Genomic DNA, 15151 nt, shown 5'->3' on the forward strand with positions numbered 1-15151 from the left:
AGTGTTTACCCAGCTTAGACATTTCAAATGAAATGCTATAATGTTCTATGCTAGGTAAGGCCAGACCACCTTTTTTTGATTGACACATCTTGCCAATATTAATCCTAGGTTTGCCACCATCCCAAAGAAAGTGTTTAATCATATTATTATATCTTGAAAGAATTTGGCCTGGAATACACATTGGTATCATTCCAGTATAATAATTGATCAAAGGGGCCACAGCCATCTTTATTATATTTACCTTACCCCATAGAGTCAAATGTAACTTGTTCCAATTATCCAAATTGTTTTTCACTTTAATGAGCACTTTTTCCATATTATAAGCCATAATATCATTAACATCCGAATTAAGCGCTATTCCTAAATATTTCATCTCCTTTTGTAACCATTTAAATTTGAAGGAAGATAATACATTAGCCTTACAATTTTGTGAAACTGGCATTGCCTCTGACGTGTGCCAATTAATTTTGTAATCTGACAGTTTAGAGAAGTCGTCAATAACTTCTAATAATGTTGTAACTGAGTTAGAGGGGTCCTGACAAAGCACCAAAATATCATCTGCATACAAAATAATTTGTGCTCCCTCTCCCCTCCGCTCACTCCCCTGATTCTAGAATCTTCCCTAATTTTAATAGCTAAAGGTTCCAGAAAAATTGTGAACAGTGGGCTGAGGCTACAGCCCTGATGGGTCGACCTTGAGATACAAAAAAAATTGGGACAGTATACCATTTGTGAAAACAGCTGCCTTTGGACCAGAATACAATGTACTAACCCACCTACAAAAATTGTCACCCATTCCAAATTTTGATAAAGTAGTGAACAAAAAAACTCCACTCGACCCTGTCAAAAGCTTTTTGGGCATCAAGTGATAATGCAACCACAGAGATTATGTTATGCTTATTTGCCCATAACAGATGTAGTAATCTCCGCATATTGTCAGCTGATGACCGATGCTTAATAAACCCCACCTGGTCTTTATGAACAATCTGTGGCAACACCGTTTCCAATCTCGTTGCTAAAATGTTTGACCAAATTTTACAATCGACATTCGTCAAACTTATAGGTCTGTAGTTCGCTGAATCTGTTAAATCTTTGTCACATTTTGGCAAAAGTGTGATTATAGCCTGATTAAAACGTCCAGGGAGTGTGCCATATTCAAAATCTTGATATAAGTCAGTTAGAATTGGAGCAAGTATATCTGCAAATATATGGTAATATTCTGCTGTGAATCCATCTATACCGGGTGACTTCCCCCCTATTCATTCCAGAAATAGCTTTTTTAACTTCAGCCTCCATTATAGGCGCCTCCAATCTCTCTTTCCCTTCCTGAGAAACTTTAGGCAGTAATATCTTGTGAAAAAAGGACCCTAATTCTTCTGTACTGACTGTATTCTCTGAAGTATAAAGATTTTCAGAAAAGTTTTTGAAGACAGTATTAATACCCCGCGATGATGTTATCAACTTGCCATCTTTCTCAATTGCTGAAATCACGCTTTGATTTTCTAAACTTTTAAGTTGTCTTGACAGTAGCTGTCCTGTTTTTTCACTGTTCTCATAAAAATTTGTTTTGAGCCTAAACAATGCATACTCTGCCTTTTTATTGTAAATTTCACTAACTTTGAATTTTAGTTGGCATATTCTTCTAAACCCATTCTCGTCATATTTATCTGCCAATTGTTTTTTCTAATTCCATTATCTGTTTTTCCAATGTTTTTATTTTTTCTTTACCTCCTTTTACTTTCTTAGAGCTATAGGCTAAACATTTACCCCTGATAAAGGCCTTATGAGCATCCCATACTGTTGCCAATCTGTCCGTAGTTCCAATATTTACTTCTAAAAAAGAGGATCTCATCCCTTAAAGTTGCCACAAATTGTTCATCCTGCAAAATGCTGGAGTTTAATCTCCATCTTCCACGACTGTTCTTTTCACTATGTAATTCTATATGCAACTCCAATGGAGCATGGTCTGTCAGAGCAATTACACCTATTTCACAGTCCACCACCTGGTCAACACTTACACCAGAGATTAGAAAATAATCAATTCGGGAATAGCTTTTGTGGGAGTGGGAATAAAATGTGTACTCTCGTTCCACAGGATGTATTAGTCTCCAAATGTTCACCAACCCAATTTCCTCTTTAAAAAAAAAAAACTGATGCAGACTTGTTTCTCATATTGGAATTGACACTTATTACACTCCTATCTGTGTAATCATCGGGGACTTGATTAAAATCTCCTCCTAGCACAATCTGGCCTTCAAAATTATACAATATATTAAGAACATTGGAAACAAAGTTTGGTTCTTCCTTATTTGGGGCATATATATTGCAGAGTACAACTTTTACACCATTTACAAGTGCTTGGACGCATATTATCCTTCCCTCAGTGTCTTTGAACTCTTGTAATAACACAAAATTAAGTCTCTTATTAATAAGAATAATTACGACTTTTGCCGGATACAGAATTGTAAAACACTTTCCCAACCCACTGTCTTTTCATTTATAAGGCTTCAGTTCCATTTTCAAAATGTGTTTCTTGTATAAGAGCTATATCTGTGTTATGAGATTTAAGATAGCTGAGGATTTTTTTCTTTTAACTGGCATGCCACAACCATTAATATTCCACGTTACAATATTAATACCTGATTTATCCATTATTGTCCAATACCCAAATTGCTGGCCTGAAAATTTTAAGTCTACCACACTGTATGTTACTGCATTTTGGTGCACACTCAACACTAACTGTCACCTCACTGTCTACAAAACAATAAAACAATAACAAAAAATTGAACACTGCACAAAAAGAGAACATTGCAGTGTAAAGTCTTCCTGGCTGTAAAATCAAGTCTTATATGGTCCGCGTGGGTTCCGAAGACGATCCCTCTCCTGCTCCCGTTGTCTTGGTCCTGTCTGCGCCACAGTGTTCTCCCCTCCCCTGTCAGTTATAGTGAATTTCTCGCTCTCCTACTTGTACAAATGAACAAAATGCTCCCGCGATGTCCTCCACGTTCTAGTCCATCTTCATGATTTTCCTCAATCATCCGTGCTTTCAATATTCTCTTGGACAAAACTTTCTGCCTCTCCTGCATCAGTAAAACTTAGGCGCTTTCCCCTCCATGTGAATCGAAGCGTTGCTGGATGAGCCAGCGTGTGCTTCTCCTGATGCTGCCACAATACTTTCATCACCGGAGAAAACAATCTGCGTTGTGCAGAGCGCTCCTTGGTCAAATCCTCAAAAAACGACAGGTTACAGTCCTCCCACGGTGTCCCCCTCTTCTTTTTGGCAGCCGTTAGCACTTTTTCTCGAGCGATGTATCTGAGAAATCTCACCAATATGATACGCGGAGGTTGGTCAGGGTTCGGCCGAGGTCCCAGGCTTCTATGACAGCGTTCAATTTCAAACTCGCTTCCAGACAGACTGAGACCATCTGAAAGTATTCTCTGCATGTAGTCAGACAGCATTGTCCCAGCCTCCTTTCCCTCCTTTAGGCTGATATTTTTACGACGTGTCCTGTTTTCCTGGTCATCAACTCGAGCAGAAAGTTGCGCCACTACTTTAGCAAGATTTCCACTGTCATTAGCCATGAGAGCTACCTTGTCCTCCACATCGGAAATGCGACTTTCGGCCTCTGTTAGCCTTGTTTTAACAGCACTCACGGCGTTCTTCAGTTCCGTTGTGTCTGACTTGATTAGCGTAAAGTCACTTGCAACCACATTCAGTGTTGCCCCCACTTTGGCCATCTCAGCGAACAAGCCATTTATATCATATATATCATATTTTGGCCCCAGTCTTGCTTCAGATCTTCCAATTAGAGTAAACATGTCTTCCAGTGTAAAATAAAATGTTCGTAGGACATGATCCAAAGTTAGTTTTTTAAAGTAATGTTGATGGGGGTTGAGAGCTCTTCTACGGTGCAGCCATTCCCCAGTCCCTCACCACGTGACTCCCCAATATATGTACTTTTTAAGTTAGTGATTTTTATATGACAAAATAAACATAACATGGAAACAAATTATGGAAATCCATATGCAAACAGAGGTTTTGCAGCCCAGCGACATGTCAAACACACCCCCACTGCTGTGATCTCTGACCTCATACGCCAACATGCTGGAGTGGTTTTTACCTGTGGGCACGGGGCCGTGATGTGGTTCTTGTTCTGCCGGGGCCTGCGGATGGTTCTGGGCATCCTGTAGTTGTTGGTGCTGTTGTACCAGAGCTGCCAGCTCCTGCTGGGTCAGAACAATGGGGATGGACTGATCCACAGCGCCCTCGCCTCCTGCACACAGACAGACAGATACTATCAAATGATGAACACGACGCTCACTTACTTACACAGGATGCTAACACAGTTTTTCCAGAATGTTCTGGAAGCAGATGTTTCTCACCGAGTATGGCCTGGCCCGCCGCCTGCAGTACGGCTTGTATTGTCGCCTGCTGAGCGGCTTCACCTGCAGCCGTGGTAACAGCCAGCTGCTCCGGAGTTAGCCCAGTTGCCACCATCAGCGTGGTCACACCTGAATCCACATCGCCGCCATCAGCTTCTGATGACATCAACTCCTGTGGGAGGCCACTGACTGTGGATTCCATCTGAGCAGGGGGGAATAGGTTATGAGAGGAGGCTTCTGATTGGCCCTCTCTTCGCTGCGCACGCACATGCATTCGTACCTGTGCTGTCTCGCCAACCTCCGTGTGAACCTGCAACACAGAAGCTGCGGATGACATCACATGCTGGGCCTGGCTCTCCGTCGGCATAGGCTCCTCCCCCCCCTCCGCTGTCCCCACCATGACCGCTTCAGCCTCCGAAGACTCCGCCCTCTCCTCTCCGACCAATGATGAAATCTCCTGCAGGGAAGGAAATTAGGGAACGTCAGGATTTTGCTCCGACGACTCTGTTGTCATACAGCACATAACGACATTGGCTCATTTTTGTACTCACTGGTATTGAGGGCCCTGGAGTGGGTGTGGCCTGAGTGACCATGGTGACAGCTCTGCCCTGATTGGCTATGGTGGACGTGGTGACATCTGATGAAGAGGCTGCCTCTGTGGCGTTTCCTTCGCCCTGAGCGCCGCCGTTGCCCTGTTGAGCTGAAAAGACAAATACGAGTTAAGAAATGTTTCAGATGCACGATGGAACGACGTCCGTTTCAGAGACACGGCACTGGAGTTTGCAGTGTTACCTGTAGCTGTTGTCGCCGTGTTCGTGGTTCCCGTCTCGTGAGTTTCACAAGGGGGGTTCGAACAAACCTGGATGCCGCAAAAAACAAATTTTACCAATCACCGGTTGTTAACATCCACATCGAATACAGCCTCGAATTCACCCACCTGTCTGAGCCCTCCTGCTCCCGCTGTTGTGGCTGTGTTGGTGGTCCCAGTGTCGTGGGTCTCACATGGCGGGTTGGAGCAGACTCTCTCTGCACCACCAATGGTTGCCGTGGCGACCGTGGTGGTGCTGGTGGTCCCGGTGTCGTGAGTCTCACATGGCGGGTTAGAGCAGACTCTCTCTGCACTGCCAATGCTAGCCGTGGCGACTGTGGCGGTGCTGGTGGTCCCGGTGTCATGAGTCTCACATGGTGGGTTGGAGCAGACTCTCTCTGTGCCGCCAATGGTGGCCATGGCGACCGTGGCGGTGCTGGTGGTCCCGGTGTCGTGAGTCTCACAGGGCGGATTGGAGCAGATCAACATCACTGTGTCTGCACAAAATTACATAATTAACAAAACTAGTGTTTTTTTTTAAATCAGTCTACCTCCAGTAGTGGAGTACTACATATCTCCATGTACCTGTAGCAGCTACAGATTTTTCTTCCTCATCCTCTGCAGTAGTAGCTGTAGATGTACCTGTCGTACTTTCCGGTTCTTCTGATGTGGGAGAAGCCATGAAGGAGACCGGCAAATCCTGGACCAGAGGTTGTGCTTCGGCGCCACTCGGAGTAGTGATCAGCGTTACCTGGAATAATAACACCACCATTATCAAGATACTGCAGTAATAAACGACCATCTTCTCTGCCACCAGGACAAGAGAAAGTCCAGTCATGTTCTAACATTGTACACAAAGCAATACTACAGTGGAACTGTTCCCTCCTGTGTGATTGTGGGTGTGTCCTCAACACTGTTCTGGATCATGGCCCATAGAAACACACCACATGGCCTAAATGACTTCACATTGTGACACAAAATGTCTGATGCTGCCCCAAGTACAAATTTCTCAAAACTCTCAGTGAAATAAAAAAGAAGGCTCGCTCCAGGGGTCTGAATTTTCTGGCTTCAACAAAGGCTGACTTAGCCCAGTAGAGGGCGATGTTATACTGGCAGAGCTTGATGTTTGGCAATGGTCCACTGAAGTACGTAGTTAAACTTTCACCATCTGAGGGTGTGCACATTGGTAGCAAACTCCATGGAGCATTAGTGTAGCTAATCATCGACTAAATTTTTGTGACGTCAGTTGACATAGCCTACATGTATAAACTTGACGTAACTCTGCGACTGCATCATTTTCTACTGGTGTGTCATTGAGACACGTCATACATATGCCTTCATGTCTTTATATTTCTTACAACGGTATGAAACCGGTGTATAAGCGGAGGTTACATAGTGGGAGTCTTAGCATGAATGTCGAAGACTTTAAGTTGAAAATTTTTCCGGGACTGTGAATAACATCAGTGTTGCCTGACTGACATCAACGTAGCTTAGGGGAGGTGATAGTCGAGTGGTTAAGCAGTGGGCTTAAGACCAGATGACCCTCGGTTTGAACCCCTGTCTGGCGGGAAGATCGCTAAGAACCCTTGGGCAAGGTCCTTAATCCCCAAGTTGCTCCCAGTGTGTAGTGAGCACCTTAAGCCCCAGTCACACTGCACTAACGAAGGACACCAAAGCCAAGACAAAACAAGAAATCTGGACTTGCATTGACTTTCAGAGGCATCGTTTAACCGTTGTCCAGCTTCATTTCTGTAGCTGGTGGCTTTGTCAGAATTTTCAAACTGTTGAAAAACGTGAATGAATCCTGACGACAACTTCAATTCGTCCATATTCTGTTTTGCTTTCTGTCTTGATGGTTCCTCATCATTTGAGTAGTTCCCGTCCCATCAGTGTTCCGTCTGATTGTTGTCCAACTTCGTCCGACCTCTCAAGTCCAACGTCTTGCACGAACATGGGACGATATCTGAACGGATCAATGACTAAAGATTCAACGAGCTGAACATGACTTGTACATGTGCAACGTGCAAAAGCAACATTTTCATACAGAAACAATAGTGGCAAGAATGTTTTATCAACTACTTTAATTACGCACATTGCAGATGTCTCTGGCTGCAATGTGCATGTACGCGCACACATTGTTGTAGTGAAGACAAACCTGTTGTCAAGACAACTAGCTCTCGCAGCTGCAAAGCATCAAGGTCACCGTTCACTTAGTTTTTCTTTTGTTAGTTTCGGTTTCATTTCGGTCTTTTATGCGCTCTGTACTCGCAGACTTTATGGTGATGGGAGAAGTACCGGCTCATTCGTCCACTTTGTCTTGACGATTTGTGCCTTTCCCCCACCTTCCTTCAGCTAACGTTGTGTGCTGTGTGACCGGGCCTTTACACAGCAGCACCCTGACATCAGTGTGTGTGTGTGTGTGTGTGTGTGTGTGAGTGAATGGGTGAATGTGAGGCATTACTGTAAAGCACTTTGAGCGCTATATAAATGCGGTACATTTACTATTTAGCTCCTGCGGAGTCTGGTGGACCTTGGCACTGGTCGATGCTAAAAGGTCCCTTACACAGGACACCATCCTTTGGGAGTCTGCATCCAAAAAAATTTGCCAGGATGTACAAGAGATTCAAAAACACCTTTCTGTGTAAGTGCGTCAACATCCCTTGCGTTATTTCAGTGTTTGAAAGAGTAAATTTCTTGGCAATCAATGCATTCACCAAGCATCCTCTGCGCTTCCTGCGTGCAACCACAGAGTCCCGTGCGTCCACTGAGCTTCCCTTGTGCCACACTTTGGAGACCAATGGTGTTCTTTGAGCATCTATTCCACAGTGCTTTTGCCTCCTAGTAGATCCCTGACTGTTTTTGTCAACACTCACTCCTTACCTAGCAGTCAAAGAAGAAACATCCCATCTGATTTGTTGGATTCCAACTCATTTTAGACACGAGCCTTGGGCTGCACCACTGTCCAAGGTGCTGAAAGAGTTGAGTGAAAATGCCCGTTGTGGGTCTGTGTCTTATTATTGTGCTGCGCTCTGGCATTCAGCATTATCACCACGGAGGTCATGTCTCATTAGACCTCTCTTTAAAAAACAGACTGTGTCACACTATGACTGACACAACAAAGAGATTCGCTGCGTATTTATATAATTGTCTGTTGACAAATTTCTCAGTCTCCCGTGGATTTGGGGCCATGATTGACAGATGATGTTACATTTCCACAGAGATCTGCACTGAGCAGAATGATTTTCCTTGTTTACAGGCTAATATGCTGGATTTGAGTGGAGTTTGCTGTGTCTAAAAACATGATGTTATATTTCCTCTCTGTTCATGCGCCAGGACATCAAACAACTCTGCTGCACCTCCTGGCTGACAGAGAGAGAGAAAGATACAGACAGAGCATGCGTGAGAGGGTGAGCACTGTCTTTTTCTTCAAGACATGGAGCTGCACTCAATGTTGCTGCATCAGTCCTTTCTCCACTTGTGCTGAATTGACTCTGAAGTTTTGGACAATCAGAGGCCCAGAATGAACCATTGGACAGCTGCAGGATAAGGGAAAACAAAACAAAACAAAACAACAAGCAGTGGACAGAACTGCAAATAAACATGCAGGCAGCAGTAAAGCTCTCCGCCTGATCTCTGAAAGTAAAAAAAAAAAAAAAAAAAAAAAAAAAAAAAAAACTCGACATACTTGGTGAACATCAGCTCACAAGGAACTCATTTTATGCTACAATGAACTTTATTCATAAAAATCACAGCAAACAGCCCCAATCATGTGTTCATTCAGCGTCCGTTGGCCGAGTTCTGTGCCTCCTTTGATTGTCCTTCAACCTCTGTGTCTCTTTGGTGTTTGTTTTGAACAGCCTCAAAAATTCACAGTGATCACGGTGTCCTGTGTGCTTCCACTGAGCATTCCTTGTATGACCCAGTCGTGTGCTCTGCCTTCCTTCAGCATCCTGTGGCGTCCGCCTCAATTTTCTGGTTACACAAGGGACTTCACCCCTGCGTAAGGGGGGTTTAATCAAATTTTCAGTCTCTGTCCGCAAGCGCTGGGCTAGTCGTCAAAGTGCGAATGGGCCATAAGTCATGCCAGCAGTACCCAAGGATCCTCCAAAGAGACCTGGTACCACACACATGCAGTCGTTACCTTAGGTCGCTGGTTCAAGTTCACTCTGGCAACATTAGTGAGACAAGAAGCACCAGGACTTGGCAACGTAATGTGAAATAGTTGTTAACAGTTAATAGTTGTTGTCTGCTGTGATGTGTTGTAGTGTTACAAACTGCCTGAGGGATGGAACCTCAAAGAATCAGGAAAGAGTCAGACACCACAAAGATCCAGAATAAGAGTGTTGCAGTGCTTTAGAGGAACAATTCACTTTTATCAGACTGTTCCACTGCTGGTGTTTTTGAAGTTAAGCATATCTAGTTTACCTGTTTGGGTCCTGCTTGTGCAGCTGTTGCTGCGTTGCCTTGACCTGACAACATGGCAATTGTTGCCAGTGTGGTGATGGGGGTTGCCAAGGAAGCAGTGGTGGCTGAATTGGCTTCTCCAGCCACTGCGGTGGAGATACTTCCCGTTACTGTCCCCAAGCTGGACACACCTGCAGGAGAAAACCAAGAACACGTAAGACCCATAAAATAGGCGGATGCAGACTGACAGATCAGCGTTTTACCAGAATGAAAAATGAAAGAAAGATGAGTGTGCCAAAAAAAAAAAAGAACGTATTCAACTAAAAATACACTACGACTCCATCGTCCTGAACTACGCTAACGTCTGCTTGCATGCTATTGGACCAAGATGTCAGACTTAATTCTATGTCCAAGTCAGCCAAAACTTTAAATTTAGGAATTCATTTTAAGATAAATTTCCAGATTATGACTTCAGAGTAAGAAAAATGGGATTTTAAATAAAGTCAAGACGAGACTGCATCCTAATCCAATTAATCAAATCAGTGCACTCTGTGTTCAGGGTGTGTACCTGTGGTTGCCTTGACAACCAGAGTGGTGACCGTGGGTTTGGTACCAACAGTGTCCGGTGACACCAACCTGACACCGCTCATCGGGACGGTCCGGAGGATGGTGCCAGGTGTCCCTGGAGCACCTTTTAACACCACCTGGAGGCGTGCACAGATAATCCATAAACTTATACCATCTTTTATTGGCGGACGGGGCAACCAACATGTCTGCACCACGTGTGCGTCTACCTGTGTGACCCCCTGCTGGCCAGTGGCTGCAGTGAGTTTGGGAACAGCTGTGATGATTTTTCCGGCTGCTCCGGGTGTCACCACCTTTGTGGTGAGGATGGTGATTGGACTGTTCATGCCTGCAGAATGAAAAGAAAAAACAAAAAAACAAAAAAAAAAAACAAGCATCGCAGAGTCACAAAAAAGCTGATGGAGGGAGAGAGAGAGAACATTCAGGTGGAGGCGCAGTCTTCCTCACCTGCCCTCCTCTGCAGTGCTGACACCGGTATTGTTTTGATGATGGTGGTCCCGGGTTTGGAGGTTGTGGGGGAGACGCCCAGGATGGTGGAGCCGGACTGCGTGGTGTTGAGGATCGTTTGTTTGCCGTCTGGTGAGGTCACTAACTTGAGGATGGTACCTGCTGGAAGGCCGCCCTTCGTCTGACGCAGAGACAAAGATGTACGGTCAGGCGCACTCTAACTCATCAATGTGTGGTTTAACAGGCTGCTGAACCTACCTGGATGATCTGCGTGAGCGGGCTGCTCCCAGCCAGACCGGTAATCGCTCCACTCTGAACTGGTTTGGTCTGCACCACTGACACCACCTTCCCCAGGTTGCCAAGGTTACCAAGCTGGAAAGGGACAGAGGGCAAGTGAGGACAGCCGTGTTTGCACAGTCTGGAGAACTTTAATCACAATTCTTTCAGGTGACCAGCAGGTGGCATCTGTTCAAATATTGTTGCACAAAGACTCACCAGAGCTCCGCCCCCTCCCACACCAAGTGGGCTGTTCACCAGCGTGATGGTCTTGGTGACTCCACCCATCACTGTTGTCACCACCTGAGCCTGTTGGGCGACGGTTACAGTCCCAGACTTGTGGACTGTGATGATCGGTCTGCTGGGAGCTCCAGGGGTGGAAACTACAGAGGCCCCGCCCATTTGAGCTGCAGCTGTCTTCAGCATCCTGGTGGCCGTGTTACCAACCTGACAGAGAAATATTCATAAGTAGATTAATACAAACAAACAACAGCAGTGACGCACTATGAACAGACGACTTTGTGTTCGGTATAAAACCCACAGACATATTTCAGAGCGGGATGGTCCAGGGATCACCAGAACAGGAAAATGCCCGAAATACTTAAAAACACAGTGAACAGACTTGAGCTGCAGCTATCGATTATTTTAGTAATCGAGTATTCTGGCGATGAATCAAGCAATCGAATAAAAAAAATATTTTATTTCATTAATTTACTTAAGCATAATTTAACAGTAATACCTGACAGAGAAAATAATAGTTTAATGAACAACTAACTCAACTCTTCTAAAAAATTTTATTGGCAGACTTTGGTGGCATAATTGCACTGGTAGCTGCTTCTTTATAGAAAGAAATGAGTCCATTTAAGTGGCTTTGACATATTCTGGATTTTAAGGATGACAAAAAAAGAAAAAAAAAAAAAGAAAAAAAAAAAAAGAAAGACCAGGTGTGTGTCTGTGTGTGCACTCAGCTCATTAAAAGGAGCCTGTGGTTGCAGTGAAGAAAAGTAAAAGCATATCTACCGTACAGCAACGTGCTGACTATGCATGCGTTGTAGACTGCCATTTTTGTGACCACAGACAGTTTCGAGTTTGACCACACTCAATTTGTGAGACATGCCATTGTTGTTGTTGCCTTACCGATCCTCTTGTTGATCTCTGAGTCAAGAGAGAGGTTGTCGGTGATGGTGGAACCAAGGTAAATGAATTCCTTGACTGTGTCAAGTTCATAGTTGTCGATGGTGATTGCTGGTGGTGTTGCTGTATCCTGACCCAGGATGTTGGTTTTTCAGGTTGACAGTCAGCCCAAAGTCCTTGCATGTCTGGGAAAACCGGCCCATCAGTGACTGTAGATCTTGCTGTGTGTGGCTAGCAATAGCTGCATCATCTGCAAAGAGCATGTCTCTAATGAGAACTTCAGACCTTTGTCTTGGCTCTGAGGTGGGCAAGATTGAAAAGCCTGCCATCTGATCTGGTCCGCAGGTAGATCCCTTCTGTAGCAGTGCAAAAAGCATGCCTAAGAAGTACAGCGAAGAATATGCCAAACAGGGTTGGAGCGAGGACGCACCCGTTTCTCTTCGCTGCGTATGTCAAAGGGCTCAGACGCTGCCGTTGAACTGCATTGTCCCCTTCATGTTGGTGTGGAAGGATTCTATCATGCTCTGCAGTTTCAGAGGGCAGCCAATCAACTGGAGAACTTTGAATAGGCCATTTCTGCTGACTAAGTCAAATGCCTTGGTGAGGTTGATGAATACAACATATAAGGGCATCTGTTGCTCTCTGCACTTCTCCTGGAGCTGGCAAAGGGAGAAGACCATGTCAATGGCTAACCTCTCAGCACGGAAGCCACACTGCGATTCCGGGTGGACCCATTCTGCCAGCTTCTGAAGGCGCGTCAGTATGACTCTAGCAAAAGCTTTGCCAATGATGCTTAGTAGAGAATGCCTCTATAGTTGTTGCAATCACTTCTCTCCCCTTTATTTTTGTAGAGGGTGATGATCTTGGCGTCCCTCATGTCCTGTGGTACAGCATCTTCCCCCCAACTCTGAAACAGGACTTCATGGAACGGAAGCAGGACAGTTGTCTTGCAATGCTTAATCAGGTTTGGGGGTATTCCATCGCTGCCCGGCGCCATGCCTGCGGCCAAGCTGTCAATGGCCTTGCCGAGTTCTTCAGTTGTTGACAAAGCATCGAGGTCTTCCATGACAGGCAGGCATTCGACTGCATCAAGGGCTGTGGGAGATACGGTGTTTTGATGGGAGTAAACCTCGAAGTAGTGCTCTACCCACCTCTCCATCTAGTTGCATTTGTCTGTGACGACTTCCCCACTGGAGGATTTGAGGGGGCCATTCTTGCTCTGCGTTGGACCAAAAGCCTTCTTGTTGCCATCATACATTCCACGGATGTTACCAGTAACAACAGCTGTCTGGATGTCCTGACTGAGCTCTGTCCAGTACTCGTTAGCGCAGCATCTTACAGTCTGCTGTATTTTGCTCCTAGCAGCCCTGAGGATCTGCAGGTTCCTTTCGCTCGGGGTCCGCTTGTACTCAACAAGCGCAGCTCTTTTGGCGTTTATGACAGGAGTCATCGTAACTGACTTGGCCTCTAACCAGTCATGTGACTTTGAGGTCTTCCTCCCAAAGGTGGCTAGGGCTGTCTTGTGAATGGTGACCCGTAGGGTCTCCCACTTCTCAGTGGCAAGATTTCCAGGCTGCACAGCACTGATTTCCTTCTCAAAGGTCTCGGCAAGCTGCTCCACAAGGTCTGGCTGTGGCATACTAGTAGTGTCGATGCGAAGGTTCCCACTCTTCTTACTACGATGGAACCGCTTCGGTTGTAGCCTGATCTGGCAGCACACCAAGGAGTGGTCTGTGTCGCAGTCTGCACTGTGGTAGGACCGAGTGTGGAGAACATGTCTGATGGCAGTTCACCTAAGGCCGGGTTCACGCGGCAGGATATTAGGCCGATATCGGACCCGATCTTCCCCTTCCCACAATCCTGAGGATGCCACAACAATCGTGATGATGTCAAAGATAATCTTAGCAGATATTCCTCCCATGTGTGGTGTGTTCAGAGCACTCCGATCTGCTTGGAAGGACGTCACGAGCGTTCCGATCGCAAATCGGGGAAATTCAACATGTTGGATTTATTTGGCCCGATATCGCAGCGTGTGTTGTGTCCCCCGACCACAAATGTGCACACAGCCTGCTGAATGTGACGTGCAGCCAATCAGAAAGCGAGGTGACGGACGCACGGAGCGGAAAATAAAACAGCTGTTCTGACTTACCAGAAAGTCCAGTGGTCACGCTGTCTCCACTCCTTTAAAGAACACCTTTTCTTTTTGTATTGTTTTTTTCCCCTCTGTTATAAATAGTCCACAAAGTATCTCCGTTTGTTTACTCTGAAGTCACATTTAATCTCGAGAGATTTTGCGAGATTTCCCGTCTGACCTGGAAATGTTAGTGTGTGAAATCTGTTTGTGTGTGGTGGTGCTGTCCTTACCGTGTGGCTGAACACCACACACTGTACGACCAAACCTGTCAGATCTATGGTATTTTTATCTTCACGTGTGTGGTCTCTCAGGTTTTGGAAACCTAAAGATAATTTTAAAATTCTGTCATGTAAACCAGGCTTAACAAGGATCAGATCCAGTTGGTGCCAGTGCTTGGAGCGCGGGTGTCTCCAAGAAACCTTGTGCTGGGGCTTGGTTTGAAAGTATGAGTTGGTGATGCATAGGTTGTGATATGCACAAAGTTCAAGAAGTCTCTGTCCATTCGCATTCATTCTGCCTACTCCAAAATAACCTAAGCAGGAAGACCATGAGTCCTGGTCCACACCCACTCTGGCGTTGAAGTTACCCAGGAGAATCAGCTGTTCTGTGCTGGGGATGTTTCCAATGGTAGCTGCAAAGCTATCATAGAACTTGTCTTTGACATTTGGTGTGGCGGACAATGTTGGGGCATACACGCTGACAAGGTTGACAGGGCCGTCGGTGGTGTTGAGACGGAGAGTCAGGAGTCGCTCTGAGCCATTACTGCCTGGTTCTACCATACTCAGTAGGCTGTTCCTCACTGCAAAGCCTACTCCATGCACTCTTGGCTCACCAGAGCTCTGTCCCTGCCAGCAGAACGTATAGTCCTTCTCCTTCAGCGCGCACAAGTCAGCCAGTCGAGTTTCCTGCAGAGTGGCTATGTCTACCTGAAGTCTCTTCAGCTCGTCGTTTATCACAGCAGCCTTTCTGGTGTTGCTGAT

The 15151-nt window shown here is 45.5% G+C and overlaps 1 protein-coding gene across 2 annotated transcripts in view; it reads right to left on the reverse strand.

The window, feature by feature from the left end:
- Positions 1 to 15151, reverse strand: part of LOC117511904 (host cell factor 1-like) — a 75361-nt gene that overhangs the window by 15220 nt on the left and 44990 nt on the right. Inside the window, exons 11-24 of one of the 2 annotated variants that reach the window (XM_034171833.1) lie at positions 11123 to 11350; positions 10886 to 10999; positions 10628 to 10808; positions 10390 to 10508; positions 10164 to 10299; positions 9617 to 9786; positions 5777 to 5942; positions 5674 to 5688; positions 5321 to 5403; positions 5176 to 5242; positions 4935 to 5083; positions 4664 to 4840; positions 4384 to 4585; positions 4122 to 4274 (exon numbers count right to left, since the gene is read on the reverse strand). In XM_034171833.1, coding sequence (XP_034027724.1) covers positions 4122 to 4274; positions 4384 to 4585; positions 4664 to 4840; positions 4935 to 5083; positions 5176 to 5242; positions 5321 to 5403; positions 5674 to 5688; positions 5777 to 5942; positions 9617 to 9786; positions 10164 to 10299; positions 10390 to 10508; positions 10628 to 10808; positions 10886 to 10999; positions 11123 to 11350 — 1960 coding nt within the window. Of the gene's footprint in view, positions 1 to 4121; positions 4275 to 4383; positions 4586 to 4663; positions 4841 to 4934; positions 5084 to 5175; positions 5243 to 5320; positions 5689 to 5776; positions 5943 to 9616; positions 9787 to 10163; positions 10300 to 10389; positions 10509 to 10627; positions 10809 to 10885; positions 11000 to 11122; positions 11351 to 15151 lie in introns of both variants that reach the window. The other variant, XM_034171832.1, reaches the window with a different exon arrangement.

This window comes from Thalassophryne amazonica, chromosome 6 (genome assembly GCF_902500255.1).
Source record: "Thalassophryne amazonica chromosome 6, fThaAma1.1, whole genome shotgun sequence".
In the NCBI taxonomy this organism is placed as follows: domain Eukaryota; kingdom Metazoa; phylum Chordata; class Actinopteri; order Batrachoidiformes; family Batrachoididae; genus Thalassophryne; species Thalassophryne amazonica.